This window comes from Zosterops lateralis (assembly GCF_965231275.1).
Source record: "Zosterops lateralis genome assembly, chromosome: 21".
In the NCBI taxonomy this organism is placed as follows: Eukaryota; Metazoa; Chordata; class Aves; order Passeriformes; family Zosteropidae; genus Zosterops; species Zosterops lateralis.
In genome coordinates this window covers 7,457,684-7,470,060 of record NC_139781.1, presented here as the reverse complement: position 1 = coordinate 7,470,060, position 12,377 = coordinate 7,457,684, and the positions used below count along the sequence as shown (strand labels likewise).

Genomic DNA, 12,377 nt, shown 5'->3' with positions numbered 1-12,377 from the left:
CAGTCACTTCCCTGGGTCTATAAAAAGATATTCTTGGTCTCCACAGCTTTGTTTCACATAGACTCTGAGAGCTACCTAATACTCCTTTCAGGAAGGACTTGCTTCTAAAAGAGACATTTTTTGGATGGCTTGTCACTCCTGGATGGATTGGGTGCAGAGGAGAGAAACCTCCCTGTTCTCCCTGTAACTGGTTCCCTCTAATGAGCTGCATTCTTGTGACAGAACTGCCTTTTTATTGCCCTGTCACTGTCTCACATATTCTGCCTGTTAGTGATTTTTCCAGAGGTGGCTCTGAGAGTTAGAACTTTTTATTTTAACACAAACAAAGGGGGCGACGACATTGTGACATTCTCATGCCACAAGCACAGTTCCCTAGCAAGGGGGATAGTGTTACCAAATTGTTTCAGCAGGAATTCTTGCTGAGGCCACTGGCGCCTTGTTGGGCCTGAATTCAAACAAACTTGAGGGTTCAAAGGCATCCTAGAGGAATATATTCCAACTGCAAGAGAGGGTGAGGTGATTTAAACATGCTTGCTGGCTCTCTTTTTTTTTCTTCATTTTCTTTTTTCTTGTTTTTTTTTTTTTTTTTTTTGACTACATTTCTACCATAGCAGGCAAATTCTTGTGGGGAAACACATTTTCAGCTGCATCTGAATGGATTCAGCTTTAGGATAAACCCAGAATGTTATGAAAACACCCCGAATATGTTAAACAAAGGACTTTGAAGACATCAGAAATAGTGGGTGGGAGACAAGCAGATGCTGATGAGTGTTACCAATTTGCTGAAATAGGAGCTGTCCAAGATGAAGAGGGTAATGGCTGGGTTTGACAAAATGCCTGGGAGAGCTCTGAGTCATTGCAGGAAGTCTTCTCTTCTTCCCCAGGAAAAAAAAAAATAAAATTCTTTGCTGAGTAACGCATCTGGAAGCAATGAATCTCTTTCCTAAAAGAAGATCCTTCCCCCTCACCTGCTGTGTCCAGGGCTATGTTTGTCCTGCACAGGCAGCTCCAGTTAAAGGATATTACATCCTCCTTTGTGACTTGACTGAAAATTCCTCATTCCTGTGTGTCCCTGCTCCTTTTCCATGAAACTTCTCCTCAGAGCCTCCTTCTGCAAGGACCTGGGATCCCTGAAAGGCATTGTATAGTTTGTCAAAGCCTAAATAAATGAGGAGCAGGATTTGTTTGGTTTTTAAAATGTTGTTGCTCATTCCTTTTCTGCTGGGCAGTTCTGGTAATAATCAAATATCCCATTTCTGAGAGGAAAACTTTGTCTTTGGCCATTGATTTTAGACCATGCCAAGGGAGAGGGGGAATGAAGTAAAGCTGGAAATACTTGATGAGGCAGCCAGGGAATCTTTCAGAGATGCAAAACTCTTTGCTTGCTTTGCTCTTTGTGCACTGGATTTCTGCAGAGCCCAGGCCAGTCATGGTCATCTTTATTTTTCTTGTCCTCAGTCCTGCTGCAGAATTTACATAAACTTTGTAGTAAATGGCAACTGGAGAGTGACTGCTCCTGTTTACATTGGTTTAGTTAGAAAATTTTATTGGTAAAATGATAGCCTGACCGCTGATGCTTGGTTAGGACATTTTCCAAAGCAGTCAGGGATTGACCTGGAGATGATAAGGACATTATGAAAATTGTGCTGTAGGAAATGCTGGGAATGGATACAGTCATCCTGCTGTGCTTCCAGACATGCACTGAGGTTATTTGAGATCTTACATCATAAATAGGTGTTAAAATAAAGACATTCTCATTAGCAAAATGCTCTGCATTTTCAGAGCACCCTCGGAGGCAAAGCAGTTACGATACATTATGTGAACATGAGCTTGCTTCGTAGTTAAATGCTGCACCATCAAAAGGAAAATTACTATCTTGTCAAATTTATTTAAAATTACATCCCAAAGGGCGTGACTGCATCCTTGTAAAGCTTCAGGAATGAACTCTTATCTAGAGCCACGTGTTCAGTGCGAGGCCTGATGCAGAGGAGAGAATTCCTGTGTCCTTTGATGCCATCCCTGCCCTGGGAGATGTTGCTGTGGCCCTTGGCACTGAACAGCCCATTTTGGTTTTTATGCTGGGAGAGGGAGGGTGGGGAATCCATGGCAAATGACCAAGAACAAGCCTCAGCATGCTGCTTTTTTTTTCCTTCTTCCCATCTTAATTCTGTCTTCATCACCCTGGCAATACTCAGGAAATTGTTTCCAATTCCTGCCTTAGGAAAACAGGATCATACTCTCGATTTCTGGTAATGAAATCCTTCTGTGCCTGGATCATTCCTGATCCTCCTTCCATTGAGAGTTCAGATCCAGTCAAAGAAATGAAAACCAAAAAACATTGAAATTTAGATTGCTCTTTTACGACTTCTGGAGATAAAGATAATTTTTTCTCACAAATATTTACAGTAGCAGAGTGGGAGAGCTGGGAGTGAGTGAGAGTGCCAGAATAAAGAGTGCAGTGACTTAACTGAGGGCAGCAAGTGCATGAAATGAGATTATTTTATGGGGAAAGAATAATTCTGACGCAAGCCATTAGGAAAGTTGAGTTGTCTGGAGCACATCCCATGCCTTTAAAGCTTACTGAACACCTGGGTTCCAAAAACCTGAAAATTATTTGAGCCATTTATGAATTAATTCCAATTTTAAGCTGTTGAAAAGAAAACACACACCACCAGCCCTAAATCTTCCAACATTCCTAATTCTTCCTGATGCTGGAAGATGAAGTGCATCTTGTGAAGGGAGGAAAAAAGATTTTGTCTTTCTGCAGAGCCACTGAACGAGCTGTGCCTGTGCTTTGGGTCTGGTGCCCAATTCAGGCGTGTGCAGGCAGTGCTTGGGAACTTGGGCAACATCTTGTGTTGCAACTTTTCACCTGCAGGTTTGCCTGATGGGAGCACGTTCAAAGTGAATGTTTCAGTGGAATTTCTGTGTCCTAATTCTGCTTTTTGGCTGGGCTCTTGGTATTCTTTGAATGCAGGCCAGGATGTTAATCCACACATATGCATACTCAGGTTTGTTAATTGTGAAACTGTAAAATGTTGTGGCTGCTTTTGCAGGATTTTGCCTGTGTGTCAAAAAAACCCCCAAAACTGCTCAGAAATTTAAATGCTTTGTAATAGGTAATGAGACCAAATGTCCATCACCTCATCCTTAACTTCTTTTATAAAGAAGAGAGAGGGAGGAGAGCTGGTTTTAAGAGATTATTTTTCAGCTCCATGCATGATATTTCACTTCTAGTGAGTTTATTAAGTTGTTCCTCACTCTTGTCCAGGTCAAAACCCAAGATACTGAGTGCTCTCAATTTCTGGGTTCTGCTGCTGACCCTATATTTATAATTTCTGGCTACTTTGAGCTGCTGTTAATCTGAGTTTAAACCTGGTGCATTAATCCACACTTTAGTGGAGTCTGACAAACTTTCAATTGGTGTTATCAAGTGCTGTGATCTGGAATAAAAAGTTTATTAAATATAACATATTCATTGATTTTCTGCAGAGCAGCAGGTGGACTATTGTGTTACATTAAAATGTTCTCATCCCTCCCATTCCAAACAAGCTTGAAATCTTGAGCAATCAAATCATAAAAATACCTTTCTACTACTGTACGTGCACTGGTGGGAAGCCCTTTGGCTGGATTCATCACTGTTTATTGTAAATTTTATTGTAAAATTCTTGTTTGGGGAAAATCCTCTAAGGCAGCAACATTCACACTGTGAGATTAGATGCCTGCTGACTTTATGGAGAGAAGAAAAGAATTCTATGTCTGGGATTAATAGCGTTGGGAGGTTTTTCTGTCTCTGCTCTTTGTGTTGCCTGAAGGAACAGGAGTGAGAAAAAGGAAAAAAAAATTAAGAAACACATGATAAAACCTTTTTGGAACAAAGGTGCCATGTAAGAACAGCTCATGTTGTTCAGATCAAAGTATCCTGTGTCTGCTGAGGCTGAGAGCAGATTCCTGGGGAACACTGTCAGAATGGGGCCAACCAGCTCTGATACTTTCCCAGAATACTTTCCGCTTCCAAGAAGGAACTTCCTGAGCCAAAAGTGGTGTCTTTTGTCTTTAATATCCCTCAGTGGACTTTTCTTCCATGAAGCTGTAGAGCAGCTCTTTGAACTCACATAAGGGAGTCTGTGTTTTGCATTGTGGTGCTTCTTTGGCTCTGACTGTTGGGAAAAGTTGCCTTCTTCCTGCTATTTTTGTATTTCAGGGTCTATGACAATCAGAGCTACAAAAGCAGTGCCCCAGATTTGCTGCACAGGGCCAGCTAATTGCAATTGTTAGTCTTTTCCTAAAAAGAAAATAATATCCACAGGTGTGCAGTATTCCTTGTATTTGAATAGGGATATGGTTTTCCTTTTTTTTTTTTTTTTTTTTTTTTTTTTTTTTTTTTTTTTTTTTTTTTTTTTTTTTTTTTTAATTTATTTATTTATTTAAGTCGTATTGGTTTGGTTTTATTCTGCCTGAACTGTGGATTAACCTTGCTAAGCCAGTTACTGGGGGGCTCTTTTTGTTGCTTTTTGTGAGGCAGGGTGGCAGCTTGGTTTGCAGGATGAACAGTGGAGGAGGATGGAAGGGCAGTGGCAGGAACAGAGCAGGATCTCTCAGGGCAAGAAGAATGTCCAGACTGCTGGGATAAACCTGGATAAAAACCTGACATGGGGCCGTGGCTGGTGTGTGCTTTGATCCTATTACTTTATTGTGACCAGACTGCAATAGGATGCTACAAATTTTGATTCAGTTTCTGCTTGATCTTGTAAAAATGCTGCCAGCGATTTTCAATATTGCACTGAGCGTGTTCCCAACTTGGGGAGCAGCTCGGAACACTGCTGCAGTTACCTTGGAAACGTGTGTCAAGTCACTCAAACACTGTTTTAGTCCCTGGTGCCCTTTCTAGTCCATTGCTGCTCTCAGACATTTGCTACAGTTAATTTCCTCTGTTTCCCCCTTGTTACTGTGGGGTCACTGAGGATAAAAAGAACAAATGCACCCAGCAGGAAAGCAGAGCTGGGACAGAGCTGTCACATCCTCAGTGCCCAGTCCAGAGCAGGAGTCATGAACTGTGGAATGGTTTGGGCTGGAGGGGACCTTCAGCATCATCCAATTCCAACCCTCTGCCATAGGGACACCTTCCACCATCCCAGGCTGCTCCAAGCCCTGTCCAGCCTGGCCTTGGACACTTCCAGGGATCCAGGGGCAGCCACAGCTGCTCTGGGCACCCTGTGCCTGGGCCTCCCCACCCTCCCAGGGGAGAATCCCTCCCAGTATCCCCTCTAATCATGCCCTCTGGCAGTGGGAAGCCATTCCCACTCTCCAGACCCCTGTAAATAATCTCTCTCCATCTTTCTTGTGGGCTCCCTTCAGATGCTGGAAGTCACCTGGACCTTCTCCCTGGCACTGGCAAAGCCCCAAGTTCCTTGGCCTGTTCTCATCCTTCATGTTGCCTTTTCTTGCTTTCTTTTAGCTGAAGAAGAAGCAGGTGTACGTGGAGAAGGTGGAGAAGATGCAGCAGGCCCTGGTGCAGCTGCAGGCAGCCTGTGAGAAGAGGGAGCAGCTGGAGCACCGCCTGCGCACCCGGCTGGAGAGGGAGCTGGAGTCTCTCCGCATGCAGCAGGTACTGCAGGATTGCACCCTGCCACACACACACACACACACACACCAGGGAAAGGCTGTGGGGGTTTTTTATCTTGTATTCTCAGGTTTTTCACCTGAGATTCAGGTGGTTGAGAGTCTTTTGCCCTGTGCCAGACGCAAGAATGAAGTGGAGTCTTCAAGTTCTTTTTTTTTGAGGTCTGTTCAGCATCTCTGACACGAGGTGACTCCCCACTGATGGGAGGTTGCTGTCCTCTTATACAGATAATTATGTGTCTCTTATTTACAATTCTGTGCCAATAAGGGTCACCTCTATTCTGACCCAATCCCCTTGAACAACTTTGTGCCACCCTCACTGCAGGAGATGGAGGCCAAGAGAGAAGAAGAAGAAGAAGAACTCAGGGCACCGCCCTAAATTCTCCATCTTGTCCCCATTCAACTTCATTCTAAAAACCCCAAACTACACAGTTTTTCACCCTGTGCTAAGCTACACTATTGTTTCTCACACTTTTGTTGCTTGCAATTTCTCTCTCAGTGCTGGAAACCTTTCCCATGGGCTGAAATCAAAGCCAGTGTGTTCCTGGGCTCTGTGCTGGGGTCTCCAATCCCCCTGTCCAGGATTCAAACCCTCCTGCTCAGGTCCCAAACATCTCTGCTGAGGTCCCTGACCTCCCAGGGTGCCCAAAGGGGTGCCTTGGACTCCCAACATTGTATTGTTAAAAAACTTCGTTCTCACTAGTTAGATTCATGGATTTCCTGGCTGTTGTGTTGCTTTTACCTGATTTAATTCTGTTTCAACCAGAGAGTTCAGATAAGGAGCAATAGGGGATCCATCCTGTGATGAGATGCAGAAATAGCCTCATAGCTACACGCTGCTTTACCTTGAAATACCATGGGTGTATTATTACCTTTAAATACCATGGTTGTATTATTATCTTTAAATACCATGGTTGTATTATTTGAAATGATTTTAAAAATCTCATTCGCAGTTTGGGATTTTATATATAAAATTCATTAACAAGTGGCCTGAAAAGAGGCCCTTCAAAAATCTTTTAAATTTTAAAAAGGCACACAAGACTAAACTAGCAAAGCCAATTCTATAAGTGCAGCTGATGGAAATGGATGGGAGTTTCACACAGACTGTATTGCAATATTATTATGAATCTTTTTCAGTGAAAAGAGTGAATGAGAATCAGATTGTGCAGGTGTGTTAAGAATTGCATTTACTTCAGCCTCTGTTAAATACAAATGAACTGTCAGGTGTCAGAATTTTAGTGGAAATAGGATGCAGGCCTGTGTTCTAAATCACATTTAGTTTCAGGTTACTTTTATCCCGAACTTCCATCTCTGCCTAGGAATAGATATTCAAATATTGGGGTTTTGCATTGGTTTTAGTAGGAGTTACAGTAATTTGATAAACTTTCCTGTTATACTTTTGGAAGATCAGGTGCTCTAAACCCCACATCTTTTTACATTGAGCCTGAGTCAACACAAAAAATTGTTTTCCTGACATGGTTAAAAATTCTGAGCACAGCATAAGATAGTTAGTCTTCCCAATTTCTATTCCTTTAAACCATTTATTTTATTTTTAAAGTCAAATGTCTTGCTAATCCCACATGAGACTTCCATATAAAACTGCAATTATTATTCACTGAACTATTATCTGAGCAAATCTCCACGCTTCCTTACTTTGAAAGGGATCACTGCCTTCCAAATCTTGCTTTAGAACTGAATTATTTCAATTCCCAACTATACACTGATCATGTTAATTTAGTAATCAAATGCTTTGAAAATATTTTGGATGTATTTTTTTTTTTTGAGGGATGATACTAGTCAGTGCCTTGCTGAACACTTGGGATGTCTGTTACATCAGGCATGATGGAAGGGCTGTGCACATCACACCTGCACAGCACAATCCAGCTCTGGGATGTGTATTTGGGGCTCTGCACATGAAAAAAAAGCCTTGGGAGGAATATTTTCCATCTCAGGTATTTTCTTGTTAGCCTGCCCAACACAGCATAAACCACTGTATGTCCTTGTGTCAAACCAGTGACAAAAAGCAAAGCAGCCAACCCTGAGCCTTCCAGCTGCATCCTGAGGTTTCTATTTTTTGTTTTTTTCCTCCTGGGAATCAGCGCCAGGGCACATCTCAGGCTGCCAATGTCTCTGAGTACAACGCCACAGCCCTCATGGAGCTCCTGAGGGAGAAGGAAGAGAGGATCCTTGCTCTGGAAGCTGACATGACCAAGTGGGAACAGAAATACCTGGAGGAAAGTGTGATGAGACAGTTTGCTTTGGATGCAGCCGCCACCGTGGCTGCTCAGAGGTAAATGGGACTTTTCACAGGGCTGGGATTATTTTCTTTTTCCAGTTGAATGTCATATTTCCCACCCAGGAAAATGTTGTCATGCCATCCTCCTGTGACTGCTCATCCTGTGGTCTGAACAGCTCCTCAGAATTCTGCAGGCAGGTGGAGCTTGGCTGCTCTTCCTGGGAGCTGTGCAATTGCCAGCAATTAGAAACATTTTTCCAGGGGAAGATTCCTCCAAGTGCAGGATCCATTTTCCAGACTAGAATTGTTCTGAGCCTTTCCTAGAAGCTGTTGATTCAAAGGAGAAGAGGCTTGGGGTTTTTTTTATTTTTAAACCAGGAATCAGTCCTTGCTGAAATCATGTGAGATGGGGTGAGCTTGGTGATTCACATCATTCACCCTGAATGCCTTCCTTGTTGTCCAGAATGTTTTTGCAAATTACTTTGTGGTATTGTCTGGTTACTAACCAGAAGCATCTACTAGGAAATTCTGCTCCAAACATTCTGCTGTGTGTGGAAAGCATTGCTTGTGAGGGTGGGAAGGGTGTCTGAAATTTGGTAACAAGCTCCCATTCCAAGACAACTGTACAGAAAATACTTCTTATGGCTGTGAATAGGCCTGAGTGCCTCAGCTGGTTGGTAAACAAGAGCTGTTACTGGAGTGCAACTCCTTAGCATTAGGCTTTGCATGCATTGTAATTTCATTGCTCATTACTTTATGGTCCTGGACAGCAGATTTTAGTGTAGATTGTTTCATGAGGCAAATCCAGATAGGGATGTTATCACAACTGGCTTCTCAGCTTGTAAGATCACGCTGGAATTACAGGGGTGAAGCTGCAGATCTGCTGTGTTGGCGTTTAAAGACTTATCTTATCTTGCTCCAGAAGGAAGCTGTTATTTTAGGGTATTGATGCTTCTTGTGCACTGTTTTCCACCTCCCCAGAGATTCCCTAAAGGCTCCTCTGCTCCTTGTGCTTAGAGGCCATGTTATATTTTCAGCGTGGGCTGATAACTTGGGGCCTGGTCTATTGTTTATCATGGAGTGGGAGGGGATGTCTCAGGTTTCATTAAATGAACAAGAATGTTGTCTAGTCAGGAAAGAGCCTCTGCTTTTCCACTTCCATCTAGATTCCACTAATTCCAGTGCCAACCTCTTCTACACTGTCCAGATCTCTTTCCCTTTTCTTTGACAGTGGAGAGTGGCATCCCTTGGGAAGCTGAGGAAGGATGCTTTAGAGCCCAGGCAGGAACTGGGTCAGGTTGGGTTTCTTAGGTGAATGATCTTCTCATGCCTTTCCACATTCACAGAAATACTCATTGTTTGGTTAGTGGACTGACCAACTATCACAGTGTTAACATTAGGCTTTATATGGAATCAGTCTGAAACTCTCTTCATCCTATTCCAAATTTTTTGGACCAAGCTGCTTAGGATTGGAGAAGAAACTTCCATGACTTGTTCTCTTTGATAATGACATCCCCTGTATGATACTGTTGGAAGGGAAAAGGAAAAAGCAGAGTAGTGCAGTGATCAGTTTAGGTGAGGCACTGGCCTGAGATGGGCAGGAGGTTGTTGTTGTAATGATCTGCATGTTTTTGAATTCCCTTTTCCCTAGGACAAAATGAAATTCAGAGTTAGATTTTTGGAAGACACTGAGCCAGCTTAAACTCCAAAAAAATAGAGGATTTTCTTATTTGTTCCATTTGAAGTGGTACTTTTGTGCTGCTGAGGGCAAAGCTTGATGTGCTGTCCTGCTTGTTCCAGGGACACCACGGTGATCAGCCACTCGCCCAACCCCAGCTATGACACCTCACTGGAAGCTCGCATCCAGAAGGAGGAGGAGGAGATCCTGCTGGCCAACAGGAGATGTCTGGACATGGAAGGAAGGTAAAGTGCACTTTGGTTCTGTCTGACTTCATTGGGACAGGGATTTGAAATTAACTGCCTGGGTAGATGCCTCAGAACCAGAAATTCTTGTGTCTTCAGCAGCAGCAGCAGCAGCAGCAGTGATGTCAAATGCCAGACGCTCATTTGGCCAAGGAAGTATAAACACAGCAATCCAAAACCTGTCTTGACACTGAGGGCTAATGCAAAAAAGTTTTGTCTTAGATTTTTTGCATCTAGTTTGTTCCTTGTCTCTCTTCAGGGTATCCTCATCAGACCCCAGGCTCCAGCCACCCCTTAACAGGCTCACAGAGCTGTTTTCCTGTGGTTAGACCCAATGCAGACTCCCCAAAGTGTGTTAATTCTTTCTGTTGTTCTCATATCCTGCCCATAACTCTCAGGTTTGTCTCAGAGCTCCTTCCATGGCTGTTTAGAGCAGTTTCCAGTAGCCAGAAGTGGGTGGTGTACCACACTCTCTCACATGATCTGCTCTGTGGCCAGTGCCCAGGACAATCTCCTGGCATCCTCCCTCCACCTCTCCAAGTGCCTAAAGGAGCCTTAGTCACAGCCATGGGAACACTGAGGCCTCAGCCCAGTGACATGGGAGACACTCACACTGTCCCTTTTCCTTCCCCCCAAAGGATTAAGACCCTGCACGCTCAGATCATTGAGAAGGATGCCATGATCAAAGTGCTGCAGCAGCGCTCCCGCAAGGAGCCCGGCAAGACGGAGCAGCTCTCCTCCATGAGACCTGCCAAGTCCCTCATGTCCATCTCCAACGCTGGCTCAGGCTTGCTGTCCCACTCCTCAACGCTGAGCAGCACCCCCATCCTGGAGGAGAAGAGGGAGGACAAGAGCTGGAAGGGCAGCCTGGGTAATTTGCAAATACCAGGGGCAAAAATTCCAAATATTGGGGCAATTCTGATACACAAGCCACTGCTTGGAGGGGAGGCAGCAGCAGCAGCAGAGGAGGATGTGTTGGACAGATAGAGCAGCTGGCCTGGGCTGCAGTAAAGCTGGGTGCAAGATGGGATACATTTGAAATAGCTGCTTATTTTAATCACTCCTGGGAAATAGTGACTGCTGATACTCAGGCTCTGCATTAAATATGTAAGCTTTTATATTCCCATTTTGCCACCTGACTTTAGGGATGCCTGGGATACAGTTTTCAGGGCCCCCAAGAACTTGCTTTCAGCTGACTGAAGGTGTGAAATCTCCTTGAATTGGAGCAGAGATTTTAATCAGGATTTCCATCCTGTAGTGTTGTGCCTGCACCAACATGAGTCTGGAATGGCTCAACAGCATTGTTCTGAGAAATGGAGTTGTAACAAAGCAAATCCCAGATGATTTTTTTTTTTTTCCCTGGGAGGAGTTAGGCTCAAAACTGAGAGTAAAAACCCCTGAAATGTAAATGAGGACCTGTTGCAGGTGATTTCAGAGTGTGCAAGCAGCAACATGGGGACACTGCTATTCCCTGGGTACTTCAGCACCCAGGGGTGGAAGGTGCTGTGGAAAGGCAAACCAGTGCTGCCTGTTGAGGGAGGGAGGGAGAGAGCACTTTCCAGGTCCTGGAGCAGTCAGTGCAGAGTGGTGCAGAGCTGATAGCAGCCTTTTTTCTGTGACTGTGACATTTCCTTCCCTTTTCCCACACAGGTGTTCTGCTGGGAACAGAATATCGCTCGGAATCCATCCCCTCCACCCCCTCTCCTGTCCTTCCCTCCACGCCCTTGCTGTCAGCCCACTCCAAGACAGGCAGCAGAGACTGCAGCACCCAGACAGACAGAGGCAGTGAGCAGGGCAAAGCTGCTCCTTCCCCTGCAGCTCCCACCCCAGCACGACTCCCCAGCACCAACCTGACCTTCAGTGCAGAGAAAACAGGTAACAGAGAAAACAGGTAACTCAGCCTCAGTTCCAGGGGGGACCCTGCCACCCTCTCACCCCTTGTGGGGCAGCCCTGATGTCCCTTTCTCCCTCCAGGCAAATTGAGAGTTGTTTTTGTGAGGACAAGTTGATTTCAGGGACAAGTGTGATGGTGTTTGAGTGGTCACAAACACTCTGAAGGAATTAAAGAAAAGCCTGAGGAGGGGCAGCATAAGTGTGGGCACACTGGGCAGGGAGGTGCAGCAGGATGTGAGAATTGAGGACAGGAGATGCAAATCCCTGGGCAGTCTCTGAGTCAGTGTCTACTCTGAAGTAAGTTGTGAGTAGGATGTGGGGTTTAAACACATAAAAATGGGCTGTGCAAACTGGCCATTGCTTTGAGTTGGCATCCAAAACCAGATGGACCCAGAGAGAGGAAGGGAAATAAAGGAGAGGGAAACTAACACAGTAAAGCTGCCCTGGTACCATCCAGCCACAGCTCTAACCTCAGCCTTGGAGATCCAGTTGACACTGACTGTCCCAGGAGCTGAATTTGCTTCCCACAGAGCTCCCAGCTGGCAAGAGCTGCTCATTTTCCAGCCCACTCTGCCAAATCAATGCAGATTACACAACCTTGCCTCTTCTCCTTACAGACACATTACAGTGCTCTTGTTCTTCATGGCAGAGAGCATTTGGCTGGGCTCTGCTGTTTAATGGGTATTGAGGGAGAACAGGTTTA

At 44.6% G+C, this 12,377-nt stretch overlaps 1 protein-coding gene across 2 annotated transcripts in view; it reads left to right on the top strand.

The window, feature by feature from the left end:
* The window catches only part of AMOT (angiomotin), a 49,264-nt gene that overhangs the window by 33,963 nt on the left and 2,924 nt on the right, over nt 1-12,377 (top strand). For both annotated transcript variants that reach the window (XM_083876362.1, XM_083876361.1), the window contains 5 exons: nt 5,459-5,608; nt 7,722-7,912; nt 9,659-9,781; nt 10,420-10,652; nt 11,432-11,656. In XM_083876362.1, the coding sequence (XP_083732488.1) occupies nt 5,459-5,608; nt 7,722-7,912; nt 9,659-9,781; nt 10,420-10,652; nt 11,432-11,656 (922 nt within the window). The remainder of the gene's footprint in view (nt 1-5,458; nt 5,609-7,721; nt 7,913-9,658; nt 9,782-10,419; nt 10,653-11,431; nt 11,657-12,377) is intronic.